Source organism: Nymphalis io, chromosome 5 (genome assembly GCF_905147045.1).
Source record: "Nymphalis io chromosome 5, ilAglIoxx1.1, whole genome shotgun sequence".
Taxonomy (NCBI): Eukaryota; Metazoa; Arthropoda; class Insecta; order Lepidoptera; family Nymphalidae; genus Nymphalis; species Nymphalis io.
Genome location: NC_065892.1, coordinates 8,291,690 through 8,307,427, shown reverse-complemented (window position 1 = coordinate 8,307,427; position 15,738 = coordinate 8,291,690). Strand labels below are relative to the sequence as shown.

Here is a 15,738-nt window from a genome sequence, read left to right as displayed (position 1 = left end):
ATTGAAAAACTATTTAATGTAAAGGCCACACTAGCAAGCTCTCAGGTGTTGCAGGTGTCCATGTCCATAGGGGGTGTTAGTCCCTTTACATCAGGTGAACCTCTTACCCGTTTGTCCAATCTTACATAAAAAAATCGGTAAATTACCTATATTTTGTTATTAAGTAAAGCAATAAATAATTAAATAAGTTGTAAATTCATCTCAAATAACATTATACCTACATATAAATTATAAATACTCTTTTTTTTTTACTTGACGCCGATGGCGTCAAGCTGTGTTCACAGTGTTGCCTATTGTACTTATTAAAAATTCCCAAAGTGACTAGCGAGAGGGTTCACAACCTAAAGCCAGCCAGTTGTCGTAACAGGGCCCTTAAAATTATCGTACATTATCGTACAACAAGGTAATGATTATAAAATACAATAATATTATACAAAATCACAATATATTTGAAATAATTTGTAATTACAGTTGAATTTTTTTTCGTTTTGATCCCGAGAAATATATGAAGCAGCTGTCATTGTTCCTAAGAAAGAAATGAGCCAATAGATGGCGCTGACAATAAAAACTGTTATTGGTTCGTGTAAATATCAAATTTTACATCAAGTTATCTATATAGCGACTATTATTTAAAAAAACTATGATTATATATTAAGTTCATAACGTACTTCTTAAAGATTTAAAGAGTTTTTGAAAATGATCCATTAGAGCAATTTTCAATATTGGATTAAGATGTATAAAAATATTCATAAAAATTTAGGTACTTATATACTTACTAGCGTAATGGTTCATCTATGGCTATAAATTTATAGCTATATTTACAAAAAAAAAATCAAAGCACTACCTTGTCTAAAAAATAATAATAGTAGGGTAAAACAGCTTGTATACAATTATATAAACGCATTCTTAACCAAATGTAATAAAACAGTTGACGGTTAATATAACCTTATAATTAATTGATTATTTGCGAAAAATACAAAAAAGCAAAATATATGGAAAGTCAATAAGCGCTCCTGGTGGATAATTTTATAAAATATAATATGATAGGTATTCTATTTCATAAAATTTCTCTACAAAACAAATCGCAAACGATTTTGATTAACGACTATTTATGAACTCCTATATAAATTGATTTTTTTTATTTTATTTTATTGGAAAAAGTTAATAACCAAATGGTCTGTTCATTTGGTTATTAAGCTTTTTGACAACTAGTACTACTGAGTGCGGCAACAAAACATTTTGATTGTCGACACGAATATTAACATTGTAATTAATAAATGTTATCGATTTATTTATTGGCAGCGAGAACATTCGATCCCACCAATAAGTACCATGGAATGTATATATGTGTATAGAGCATGACAATTATTATTTAAAAAAAAAACGAATTCAGTTACGGTTGTCATAATGTTTGTGAGTAGTTAAAAATAATATATTTAAATATGATAAAGAATTTACATATTTCATTTATAACCATTTTCAAGTTAACTTTTCCGTACTCTGTAAAAGTTATGTTCTAAGGTAGATGTCAAAAAGTAGATAATTAATTGGGCAGAGTTAAGGGCTATGTAGTGTTAACAATATATATTTTTTCTTGTAGCAACATTCGAACACTAATTCTACCAACATAAAGAAGTAAGTGCTGTGTGGGTATCGCGGGAAAATCGATCGATAACTCGATACAGCTTCAGAACTCAGAAGACGAGCCGTGCGGGACGTGTGTTAACAAGTTGTTCTAATTTGTTATTTAAATACTTGCGTTGTGTTCAGAATGTTGTAATTTAATCTTGTGTCAAAAATAATATTTCTGATATGATGGCTGTGTATAAATCACTTTGTTTTGTCCTCTTCGCTACTGCTTCTGCTGAATTTGTTTGGAAGCATCATAATAACGAAGAGTTACCTTTAGTTTTAGATGAAGTTCATGAAAAGTGCCCTAATATTACTAGGGTTTACACATTAACTGAGCCATCTGTAAGGAATGTTCCCCTATATGTAATAGAATTTGCCGACAGCCCTGGATTCCATCAACCTTGTAAGTATTGTTTATTTTTACTACAAATTTATGAATAATATAAATATAATAATTGTATTTAATTTCCTTCATAATAGATAAACCCGAAGTAAAATATGTAGGGAACATACACGGAAATGAAGTGCTTGGCCGAGAATTATTATTGGGTCTTGCGAATTACCTTTGTGATCAGTATAATAAGCGAGACCGTCATATTAGGACTCTAATTCATAACACGCGCATACATTTACTGCCTTCTATGAATCCTGATGGCTGGCAATTATCTACAGACACAGTAAGTTTCAGAAATGATTTAAATTATTCATTTGAGGTATATTAAAAAGGTAATTGAATTTTTCTTTTTTATTTTCTTAGGGAGGTCAGGATTATCTCATCGGACGAAATAACAATCACTCCGTCGACTTAAACAGGAACTTTCCAGATCTTGATGCAATCACATTTGAGTTTGAGCGTCAGGGTATCAGCCACAATAACCACTTACTGAAAGACTTGACTCGTCTCGCTGCCCCGGTAAGACTTACAAACTTTAAATAACAACTGAAATCTCTTAAGATAAATAAATATGAAGCATTTAATGCTTAGTTATAATTATTTTTTAAATATTAAAATAAATATTTGGTGGATTAAATTTAACTGAAAGCTACAATGAATTTGATCAAAAATTATAATTTTGTTTTTGCTAAATTTTTTAATTGATTTCAAGATAATTTTCATACAAGGATATATTTATCTAGTTGGAGCCTGAAACAAGATCTGTAATGCGATGGATTATGTCCGTGCCATTTGTGTTGAGTGCGGCAATGCATGGTGGGGACTTAGTGGCCAATTATCCCTATGATGAGAGCAGGAGTGGTGCTCCTGTGTCTGAATACTCTGCTAGTCCTGATGATGATACCTTTAGGTGAGATTTTTTGTGCTACCACAATCAACATTTAATGGAATTTGAATTTAAGAAAACATTTGTTTTTTATTTATAGAATCAATCATACTTAAGAAAAAATAAACTTAAATTTATATACTAAACATATTTTGTAGTCTTAATGTTGATGATTGATGTTATATTTATTCAATCATGCTTTTATTATTTAAAAGAAAAGTTTGTTTGTATATTACAGTATTATTACGATTCATATTAAATTTAAAGAAAAGAGGTAATTTTTATTGATTGGCAGATATGCAATATTTTTAATCAATTACATTTAAAAAGTTGAAAACTTCAATTATATAATGGACTTGTATGTGCAAATTCCTGCACCGAAATAGCTATACAGGTTTTCGGTAAGAGTAAAAGAGATCGGGCTAGGGCTATAAAAGTTTGGGAAACGACCACCAAGACCGTGCTCGAGCGCCACCTCGTTGCAGGGAGCTGGCGACGACGTACGCGAGCGCGCACGCCGACATGTCGTCGCGCAGCCGCGCCGGCTGCCACGCCGGGCCCGACGACGCCGGCGCCTACAACTTCGGCAAGCAGGGCGGCGTCACCAACGGCGCCGCCTGGTACAGTCTCAAGGGAGGTTCGTACTGCGGACAGCCGCACCACACGCGTATTTGGGGGGCTGATACACACAGTTCATGAGCGTGGATTTAGATTCAGATACTATATTTATATCGGGTGTTTTCGAGAGAGATTTTTGTTTTCGTTTTGTAATATTTTACTAAAATTCCAAGTTTAAGATGTGTTGAATAATTTATGCGCTATGCTTTAGCTTGAAATTAAGTTTCCATTATATATCGTCATAGAAAAAAAGAGTGAAATACACTTTAAGATATTTTAATAACTGCCGTAAAATATTTTACAAACGACGATCGATAAATTGTAATATTTTAGTTGCATTTGTTACTCGTGTTAAGTAAGATAATTACACTAGTTTATATAACAGGAAACGCAAATAATAAACGAAACACTCTGACATTTCATGCGGCTAGCCATGAGATGTGAACTGGTTTTGTAATGCTAATTCCGTACTTATTGTTCATGATTTTAGATTCGAATTGTTGTATTGGTACGTGAAACAAAAAGTTGTTCGGCGAATATATAATACTTAGTAGATACTTAGTATGTTTTTTACTTAAATATATATAATATATATATTGAAATAGATAGAATTAATATATAAAGATAGATATTATATAAGATATATATATATATATATATATATATATATATATATATATATATTCATATATATATTTTATTATATAAGATATTTAATATATTAAGATATATTAAGATAGAATTAATATATAAAGATAGATATTATATAAGATATATATAATATATTAAGATAGAATTAATATATTGAATAGGTATAATTTGCATTAATGAAAATTTCTTATATTTATAGAATCATCATTTTCTCAATTAATCACAAATCGATTTTAGTATAATTACGACGTGTATTAGCCATATTTTTTTTCTTATTTAGTTTTATCAAGCGACCAGTTATTGATGACTATGAGCTGAGTTGAAGTATACAATTTAGTCAGTAGTATTTTCATTTTCATTAGAAATACTTAGTCTTATTTATAAGAACTTTTTGTTTCTCGTACCAATAAAACAATTCGAATCTAAAATCATGGATAATAAGTACGTAATTAGCATTAAAAAATCAGTTCACATCTCATTGGCTAGCCGATATATTAATTTGCTCACTTATAATGAGATGTTTTATCTTTAAGTGTGTAATTTTGATATAGCGATATCTGATTATAGTTTCTTTCTTAAATATGTTAATATTCGTAGAAATTCTACTAGCTGGGGGAGCTGGTGAGAAAATTTTGATTAACATCAGCCGCAGACTGCAATATATCTGACGTTAAATGCTTCCTAACTCTGCTAATTCTTATATGTATGTTACATTATGAAGCAGTGCTCTTTTATATATTACATTTTTTTAGTCCTTCGTTGGTCTAATGGCTAGATTAAAAGAATGTAGATCGCTGGTTCAAGTTTTACTGGTGTACTGGTGTGGTCTGGGTAGGTATCACCCGCTCATAAGATATTCTAACGCAAAACAGCAGTACTTGGTAGTGGTGTTCCGGTTTGAAGGGTGAGTGAGCCAGTGTAATTACAGGCACAAGGGACATAATATCTTAGTTCCCAAGGTTGGTGGCGCATTGGTGATGTAAGCGATGGTTAACATTTCTTAAAATGCCAATGTCTATGGGCGTTGGTGACCGCTTACCAACAGGTGGCCGATATGCTCGTCCTTCCTATTCTATAAAAAAAAGTTTTTCTATTAAGAAAAGTTCAGTAGCTGTTCGGTGTTCGGATGGACCTGTGCTTTCGTACAAACTTGTGCACTATAACTTTGTGCGGTTAGTAGCCGTTGAGAATGCTCACCGTGGCCGGAAATGATTAAGGGTGTGCTATTTTTTTACTATAGCGGAGTGTTTGCTATGGGAAGTTAATCATATCTTTTATTCCCAGATTAAATGTAATGTTTTAACGATAGATGTTAAATAAATAAAATAATGTTACATCATACATTCATTCATCGTAGATACAAATAATACGGAAAATTAATGTTTTGAATGGGAAATATATATATATATATATACTTAGTCTCATCTTAAATAATTGCAATTAAAGTCTTGTATCGGCAAATACAAAAACATAACAAGTGAATCGTTTACAGGAATGCAAGATTTCAATTACTTGGCAACGAATGCGTTTGAAATAACCCTCGAGCTGGGTTGTCAGAAGTACACTCCCGAGAAGGAACTAAAGAATGAGTGGGCCCGCAATAAGGACGCTCTGCTCGCTTTCATATGGAAGGCTCACACCGGTGTAAAGGGCATTGTTAGCGACGACTCCGGTTTCATACAGAACGCTATTATATCCATCGTCAACATCACTGGACCTGTTCCTCGACCCATTCGACATGATATTACCACCGGTAAGTGTTCACATATCATACACACACACACACACACACACACACACCAACGCGGAGAGAGAGAGAAAGATATCGAGATAGAAATAAACATAGATATATACTTATATAACACATGCTTTAATCATATAGTAGCTCTTTCCCGTAATAATAATATATTGTCAAATTTAATTACGATTAGTTTAGTGGGCTTAGTCGAGAAAGGTAACAAACAGTTTCTGTACCCCTGATTTGTAACAATTCAATAAATAAACAAACAAACTCATTTTCGCACTAACAATTATAAAGAGTAACCCTAAGGGCTGCTGCCATAATATACATATATGTTTGTTATTTGGCAGCCAGGCCGACATCGTTGTATTAAAATGTAATACTTTGCTATTCAGTAAAGAGCCGATGACGGATTAGAGCACACTTGCTCGTTACCCGCTCGTTAGTATTATCATATCTCGGTCCGGGTATTTTGTGAAAGGTTATAGGTTATAATAATTATCTCACTACTGCCAAGGTCAGATTGTCATCGCTTTTCGTGAAAAACAACAAAACGCAAATGCTTAATTACTCATGAATCTTATTATTGCAAATGACCTATCAAAACTACTTGCCTCCCGTATCGTCATCAAATTTTAAAGGCGAAAAGCATCGCCTGGTGATTGATTGTTGTTGAGGCAAATCCGATCGGATTGTACTGTCGTTCATGTCGGATTTTCCATACCAAACTGGCCAAAAAGCTTCCCGATCGAGGCCGATATACTGTGTGGAGAAACACCTGAACGCTCCAACGGCACAGAGCCACTCGTAAAAGTTGACCTAACTCTTTAGTAATGATTGTATAAGTATCATGAATTCCTCGCAATTTCTTTGCAAAACATATTTCGATAATAAACGCATACAAACTTGTATCTAAACGAACATAATGTGCGCATCCTGTCATATAACTGCGACTGATATCGAATTGTTGCTAATCGAACGTTGTACATACCGCTTTGTATTATTATTGATAGCTTCTGTAGAATGTCTGAGTATTATACAAACAAAACTACAGACAAACACAATTATTGAAATATTCTCTGGGTTAACAAAAAACTTAATTGTATTGTAAGTTTCTTAAATGATTAGATTTGAATTGTTAAGTTTATATATTAAAATGTTTGAAATTTTTTTCGAGATCAAAGGCCCTCGACATTATGGTAATCCGATAAATTTTACATGTGTATAATTCTCTTTAGTTAGTGACACATACCCTGGCAAATAGGATGAATACATAAGCACGCGAAGTACACTAAAAGTAAAAGTAAAGTAACAGCCTGTTAATGTCCCACTGCTGGGCTAATGCCTCCTTTCCCTTTCGAGGAGAAGGTTTGGAGCTTATTCCACCACGCTGCTCCAATGCGGGTTGGTAGAATACACATTTGGCATAATTTCAATGAAATTAGACACATGCAGGTTTCCTAACGATGTTTTCCTTCACTGTTAAGCACGAGATGAATTATAAATTAAGCACATGAAAATTCAGTGGTGCTTGCCCGGGTTTGAACCCACGATCATCGGTTAAGATTCACGCGTTCTAACCACTGGGCCATCTCGGCTTTTCGAAGTACACTGTAGTTAGCTAAAAGCAATGTGTGGTTCATCGACGTCAATGAAATAGCGCTATCTAGAAATCAATACAAGAATTGTGGCAGGGCAGTGTACTTCCCACGAGCCTTATCGTATCGTTTACGGATGCGGAACATTTAGACTAGTGACAGGTGGTCCGTCGCCAGTTCACCTTCTCCATTGTAGAACGAAACTCTCACCCCAAAATGCCAACAAAAGGTTAAAACTGTAAATTAAAGGACGAAGTTGTTTACGATACACAACTTCCTACTGCTATTATTGTTGTTTTAAATTTTATTCTAGAACATTAAAAAGAGGTTCTAATATTTTTCACCGCTATGTATGAAGTAACGAATATAAATCACTATTTAAGTTACTATGGATGAACGTCAGCTACTCGTACCATAATGTCAAATATAATTTAAGTACGTTCTATATAGAGGCTTGCAATAAAAAATAAAAAAACATAATTGTAATAATTTTATATACGCGCTGAGATATTATATTTCCAGTATAAAAATAGTCCTAGACATTGGATCAGATATGATAAGCGTCTTAAAAATTGACCATTGTGATCAACTTTTGTTCGAAATTTTTTTTTTTTTTAAATTCAATATATAGTAATTCCCTTAGAAAATATCTTTGGATATGTTTTCGTAGCTTAGTATTTATATTAAGTTTACGCATGTCAACAAGGTTTTAGTGTAGAATAAACTATTACGTACACCTTTAAATTCCTTTATTAATTAATTGTTATAATATTAAGATTTTAGAAATGTACCAGTTTAAATTATACATTAATAATAATTTATATTTTCTTTCATGATTGAAAAAAAAACGTTAATATATTTTTTATGTCACGTTGTTATAACATCAAAGGAACGTTTGAGTGAATAAAGATTAATTAATTTGTTCGGTAGTTTAGGTATAGCCAAAAAAATAGATTGAATCTACTGAGTTGGTATATAATAATAATCATCATAAAGATATTTCTAAGAGACTAGTTCACACTTCTGGTGACCCAAGAGCTGGCGCTTATTTAGCCCAAAGGCTGAGTCTAGCGGTACGGAGGCAATAGTGCCAGCCACAAGGGTACAATGCCACAGGACAATATATTTGACAGCGTGTTCTTGCTTTAAAATTTGTAATGTGTATTTTGTTCTTTATATTTTAATTTTGTATTTTATAAAAATCTCTGTACATAATTAATATAATTTCGGCTGCTAGTGTATTAAAATGATATAATGATAATGTAAATAACGGTAGGACTGTGTACATTTAATTTTACATGCATAAATGTTATATAAGTTTTTTTTTTAATTGACTCAAGAAAGGTGTTTTACAAATATTTTTTATGCATAGCTATATATAGTCTATATAGGCCATTTTGCATTGGTCGTCTCCTATATGGAACACGAAGCCCTTATCCAATGAATAGAATGTCAACAAGATCTATTGTATCGTGCAGTGAATTAATGGTCATTGCGTTTGTAGGTTCAATTACGAGTGTGTGACGTAACAGACAATGAGTATTTAGGGTGACGTAAGGAACGTATTGTTAATTAGGTTCTTATTATGTTGTGAACTTTTAAAGGGATTTTTTTTATTACAAATATTGTTTGTTTGTTCAATTATATGTCGGTAGGGATTTGTGCAACTCTACCACTTACTACTATTACTACTTGGGTTGGTACCATTACCACATATATTCTACCGCCAATCAGCCATACTTCGTATTGGTCTGTTCGCGTTTAAACAGAGATTAAGTTGTGTATCTACAGGCAACACCCAAGGTTGGTGGTGCATTGACTATGTAGGGGATGGTTATATTTATTACAGTGCCAATGTCTTTGGGCGATAGTGACGTACGATGAGATGGTCCATTTGCCTGTCTGCCTAGGTAGGTAGACGCAGTGTTTTTTGGTGATTTTTATATAATTCTTACCATTTTCATTTTAAATTATAGCAATTTATTGAAATTTTTTAATAATTACTACAAACGAAAAAAGTCACAATAATAATTATAATTTTGCTAATTGATTTCTTATACTCACTTCACATGTTCTGATAAAGGATGTTTGTTTACTGTATAAGGTTTAGTTTAATAAAAAAGTGTATTTTATGTTACCTTCGTTGTATCTCAAAATCGTAAGATTGCATTTGTTTATCACGTGCTATTATGTAAATTAATCCGTTTTAAATGCAACTGTGTCCTTAAATTACGGCGACGGTCGTTTGGAATTCAGCCAAAATACAAAATAGTTAGAAAACAACAAACTTTTTAATGATGAGCAGTCTGTTAAAAAAACTACAGAAAACTGTTCGAAATGTAAACAATGTCACGGACAAAAGTAAATTATCTAAAGCGACGATTAAACTTAATTCCATAAAGTCTCAAAAATATTATGATTCTAAAGAAGTGCCAATAATTTTAGTCTGTTTTATATATTTTTTTAATTGAGCAAACATTCATTCAGGTATGCGTCCTAAAGGTAGATAAATATTGTCTCTAGAGGCATTTAATTCAAAAATGTGTTCCGTAAATAGCTAAAGTGCGTCAAATCATATAAAAAACAAGCGTGCCCCTTTCTCAGTACCTAATATGACGTCACAAAGCAATTATAGTGTCTGAAAGCACCATGTACGTCAAACGTCTATTCTTTTTATTTTTTTTACTTCAATTTCTGTTCCGATATCGATCACTCATAGAGCTGAGATAGTTGAAAACGTATTGTGAACAATGTGTACATCGTTCGATACATTTGATAGAAGATTAATTTATACCGCGTGTGTTTTTGTGTACGCACCCAAAAAACTTGATGAAATTTTAAATGTACGTTAGGTGTTAACAGAAATCAACGCATTCAATATGTTGGACAATGAATTAAGCGGGACTCAATTGCCCACTAACTATAGCATAATTGACAATTAATCATGTCTATTAAAAAATAGTTGTTTTTATAATAATTACAAAGCGTTTTAAGGTTAAAAGTTACTGACCGATAAAACGAAATATCTCCATTCCGCCTGACGTTTAACTGCGTAACCGAAATTGTGCATTTAAACATGTAAGCCAATATATATATATATATTCCAATACAGTTAAAGAATACGTGTTTTTTTTTTCAGGCGCGTACGGCGACTACTACCGACTCCTGACTCCCGGACATTACGAAGTTACTGCGAATCATCCCGGCTACTTCCCAGTTTCCCGCATCGTCACTGTTCCGAAACACCAGACATCCGCCAGAGTCGTCAACTTCAGACTTGAGGTAAATTTTGTATAATTACATCATGGAGGTTGAGGCCATTTAGCAAGAGGAATCGTCAAAGTCCTTATTCAATATATTGCGTCACACCACCGCTTCGGAAAGTAATACCACAGATCTGAGAAGACGACAGCATAACTTACATTTATTCTACACACCTGAATAAAACATTTCATTTATTACATCATATACTTATATATAATATTATTATCTCAAGGAAGATGTCCATTTTTAATTAATAAAAGTATACATACAATCTAAACAAAACTATACATTTGTAATACCGATAAGTGGATCGGTGCCGAAGTATCTTTATTTTATATAATATAATACATGAACCTGGTGCGCTAGGAAAAACTGCATTTAATAATAAAAAAACCTCTCAGTATACAATACATGAGATATATTCTGCGTAACAAAATGATATTTTTGTATTTGAAAATAGAACAATACGAACAAACTTATCAAAAACTATTTACCGTCCGCGCTTTGTTCGCGTCTGTGTTGGTGTGTGGGGGGGGGGGGGGGGGGGCTAAACCTTAAGTACCATTTTCTGCCCACTAATTTGGGCATTTCGCATTTATAATGTTAGTTACAATAGTTATGATATTATTTATTAATATTTTTATGGGATTTCTTTTATCAGCAACCAACGCGTTTATTTTAATATTCTTAGTGATTTTCAATAATCAAATCTAATCAATATGACAAATTAATTTCACACGTCTTAAGCAATAAGTGAGCGTAAGCGTTAGTGAGTGGGTTCCAAATTGACGTCAATCGTTTATACGTTATGGACGCGTAGGTGCTTCAATATTAATTCGTATCTGGAGTAAATCGATTTTCACATGAAACATCAACTTGAACGAAATAGCATGGCTTTGTGATTTAAGTCTTCATTTAAGTTGTTGATTACTGAGTTAAGAGTAATCAACGTCATGATTACGGAATAAATTTACGAGAATTAACGGAATTAGTAGCGTGGGATGGCTTCCTGGGCCAATTTGTTGGGGGTAATTTAAAATTGAGTGCTCTCTGTCGGTATGACGTAGTATACTGCAGATTAGGGATAAGGTTAATAAATAAATTTTAGTAAAAAGAATAAAAAATTAAAGTCTTGTAATAATTCTTTTATATTGGTTGAAGATAAATAGTTTAATGTAAATAATTTAACTTATTGCGAATATAAATATTAGACATTAGTTGCGTACATCCTATAAAAAAGGTAAACTGTTATGTAATCGGGGTTTTTTCTTGTTTGTCAAAACGAATATTGCAATTTCGAATGTATAGTCCCGTCCCGTGATGACGCCGTCCAATTAATATCATATTATCGAACACAAACACAAAACATAAAGACTTGTGTTTAATATTTTTGGGCAAAGTTATTTCCGATCACGGATTACTGACCAATAATAATCAATCACTTGTTGTTTTATATATAATTATTATAAATAAATTATGAATTATCTCTAATTCGCTGTCTTATAACATTATCAACGAATCTGTTCTCGCGCTATGTATCAGAGAATGCTTGACATGTATCGGAAAGGTTATGGCACCGAAATACGGTTTCGATTATTTTTTTAAATTAATATTCATCTGTAAATTATGTAAGTGCCTTCAGATTCAATGTGTGTGTGTGTGTGTGTTTTTATTTCATAAATGTCCATTTATGGATATGTGCATCTTTCAGCCTACGACGAGCTGGTTCGACGACTACAGCTCGTTCGGGCTGTACCCGCACGGGCTTCGCGACGGACAGCCGCGCATCTACAAGCGCGACCTCTACCGGCAGCTCACCGACGCGCTGCTCGACCACCGCGACTCGCACTAGCTGCCCGAAAGATCTGCTACTCTATCCTGGAAGTAACTAAAATGACTATGCTGGATCGTATGTTGCACCGCCTGACGTATCCGTATTTTAATGCGTTTCTACTTTAATATAAAAAGATTTGTCTGTCTTTTTGCGTCATCTAGCCAAATATAAAAAAAATATTGTGCCCTTTTCCTATTTTAAATACTAGTAAAAATAGTAAATATTGTTTTTGGACTCGTTGGGGCGCTAAAATTTCGAACGTGTCAAAACTTGGCGTACTGAGAAACATGTTCTGTTAATTCTAATTCGTGTTCTATACAGAGTAGCTTCATTCGTAAACATAAGATACTTTTGAAGCTTGTAGATGGTTGGATACTTTATTCGATGTCTTTAGTTCATTGAAATCGATACGTACGTAGATAATGTGACGTCATTGTGCGGTTTTATTTGGACGAAAATCGCCGAAATTTAATTATACGAAATGAATAATAAACTACAAACTAATAAGATATATCTATATTTATTATGACTATTATTTTTGTAAATACTTTTAAGGTAAATAATAATAATATAAATTCAGTTACCACAAACATTCATCATATACGTTTCCTCGTATCAGGCAATTCATGTAAAGATTTTTTTATTTCGTTCACAATAACAAATCTTCAGTAACATTCATATATATTTTATTAAGATAAGTTACATTATCGTTCAATTATTAAATTTAATTATTCGATTACGTTTTTGTGCATTCCAAGACGTAAATGGTCTACGATTATTACGACATAATTTTTATCAATAAAACGTTAAGATTTCAATTTTAAAATGCGTGTGTAGTAGTATTTGATGTTATTATAATGTACAATTAATTATATACAGCGTAAACATTATTATTTTCACACTTAAACTGTTTACAAATATAAAAGAATAATGTTTGTACACTACATTCCAATGGCAGAAAGTGTAAAAATAATCAAACCTTAGATTAACATATTCCATGGAATTTGCTAATTATGTATTTTTAACAGTCATGATGATGTTCGTCAACCAAGTTGGAATAATTCGTTCACCTTGAAAGCTTTCATGGCGTTCCCTACGTGAATAGTTAAAGCTGCAGGAAAATAATGTATGGTATTATTTCTCATGAAAGGTTCTAACAAAAATCCGCGATAGCGTTATAGCGCGATAATTTTTTTAATAAATAATCGATATATTCATTGTAACCATTATTATTGTTAAAGTAAATACTTTGAAATATAAATAAATAATACATTAATTATAACATTTCATGTCGATAATTATTGCCTAAATAATATTTTGTTAAGTTTTAAATAAACGCATGAAAAAGTACGCAGGGCGTGTTGTCATGCCCTTAGTACGGGCGAATGGATCGTTTAATGATTGTTTATATCTCTGGTAGCACGAGATAAAACCCTTATGAAATCCGGACGGGAGTTTATAATAAAACTTTGTTCCATTCAGTAGAATGGAACAATTAATATCTACTTCCAAAGTTTCGATAACAATTTCGCTGACTTTCAAAACGCTATTTTCATGAATCCATAGATTATATTACAAGTTGTTAATTTATCTCCATTTCTGCCATTGGAATTGGTTATAAATTCGACTCTTATTTTATAGAACAACTTTATTATAATTGTTTATATCAATTGATACAGATGAAAGTTTAATTATAATTTATTTTCGACACTAACTTTACCTCTGCTCAAAGAGACAGATGAATTATATTTTCTATGTAATATGTATAATTTTATGCCTAATAGTTACCAATGTTTAATTATATTTGTTAAAATAAAAAAAAAAGAATCTATTGTTTGTATTATCAATATTATGTCGTCGGAATTTTTTTTCTAGTCTAAATCAATGTATGTATGTCTTTGATTAATATAAATTAAATAATAAACTTTAACAACCCTTAAAGTTCCCTTACATTTTGTGTAATCATTGACATTTCATAATATCTTGTAAAGAAAACTGACTTGAATGCTATGTAACTGAAATAATCCTATAATTCGTGTAAAGTAATAGTTATATGTGATTTCGATTGTCTTTATAATAATAATGTAGTGTAAAACACTTATTAAATAAATATTTATGCAATCAATTTTTTGTTTCTGCAGCAATAAACCATCAATCGTTTATACATATGTGATAGATTCGTATGTGTTTCAATTTTTTTTTGTATCTGGGGTAAGCTTAACTGATTACATTAATATGAATGCGAATAGAAAACTTGGGATGTTTTCCTTGGGATGGGTCAATTTATAGGGGTAATTCAAAGGTAAATATAAGACTGGTGATAGGGCTTTGTGCAAGCCCATCTGGGTCAGTACAACCTACTCATCAGTAATCTACCGCAAAACAGCAGTACTTGTTATTGTTGTGTTCCGGTTTGAAGGGTGAGCGAGCCAGTGTAATTACAGGCACAAGGGACATAACATCTTAGTTCCCAAGGTTGGTGGCGCATTGGTGAAGCGATGGTTAACATTTCTTAAAATGCCAATGTCTATGGGCGTTGGTGACCGCTTACCAACAGGTGGCCGATATGCTCGTGCGCCAACCTATAATATAAAAAAACAGACTTGTTATGTTGTGGATATTTACGGCTTAGGTTAAAAATACATTGACTTTTACAGTTATTTACTTACTGAAACGTACTGATTACAAAAGTATATCGATTCATTATATGCAATGTTCATTATCTTATCTGCCATATGGGGGATATCAGATTATCTATAAAAATATGACGATCGCAGTACATATGAATGAAACATGTAAAGTAAAAGTACTGCTTGAATTAGGTGTGTAGGTAATGAAACAATATTAATTTACAAATTAGTAGAAGTTAGAAATATCTATATTCGAAATAAAACTGGTATAAATAAATGATGATTTCTGAAGCACGGGTAGCACCAGTTCAGGAGTTAGGGTGACTTTTTATAATATGTATGTAATGGATAATAATAGAGTATTAAATTAAATTATAAATGGCAAGCGTCGTCCGAACGACGTCACATGTAAATCAATAGGGGCACACGGGCGCCACGGGTCTACGGGTCCCGTCTCTCCTGCCGTCAAATCGTATGAAGGTAGCAGCAA

General features: G+C 32.5%; 1 protein-coding gene across 1 annotated transcript; it reads left to right on the top strand.

Annotated features, from left to right (window-relative positions):
• The first annotated feature begins 1,666 nt into the window (after positions 1-1,666).
• Positions 1,667-14,743, top strand: LOC126768773 (carboxypeptidase E-like). The gene is made up of 8 exons (XM_050487068.1): positions 1,667-2,035; positions 2,113-2,309; positions 2,390-2,545; positions 2,770-2,936; positions 3,398-3,549; positions 5,674-5,934; positions 10,660-10,802; positions 12,496-14,743. Exons 1-8 carry the CDS (start codon positions 1,813-1,815, stop codon positions 12,634-12,636), a joined length of 1,440 nt encoding a protein of 479 aa, XP_050343025.1. The 5' UTR covers positions 1,667-1,812; the 3' UTR covers positions 12,637-14,743.
• Positions 14,744-15,738: the final 995 nt, after the last annotated feature.

Excerpts from the sequence above, each read along its gene's own strand:
- LOC126768773 (XM_050487068.1), top strand. The coding sequence starts at position 1,813 with ATGATGGCTGTGTATAAATCACTTTGTTTTGTCCTCTTCGCTACTGCT. Across the intron at positions 5,935-10,659 it reads TCGACATGATATTACCACCG|GCGCGTACGGCGACTACTAC; the intron begins GTAAGTGTTCAC and ends TTTTTTTTTCAG. Across the intron at positions 10,803-12,495 it reads TCGTCAACTTCAGACTTGAG|CCTACGACGAGCTGGTTCGA; the intron begins GTAAATTTTGTA and ends TGCATCTTTCAG.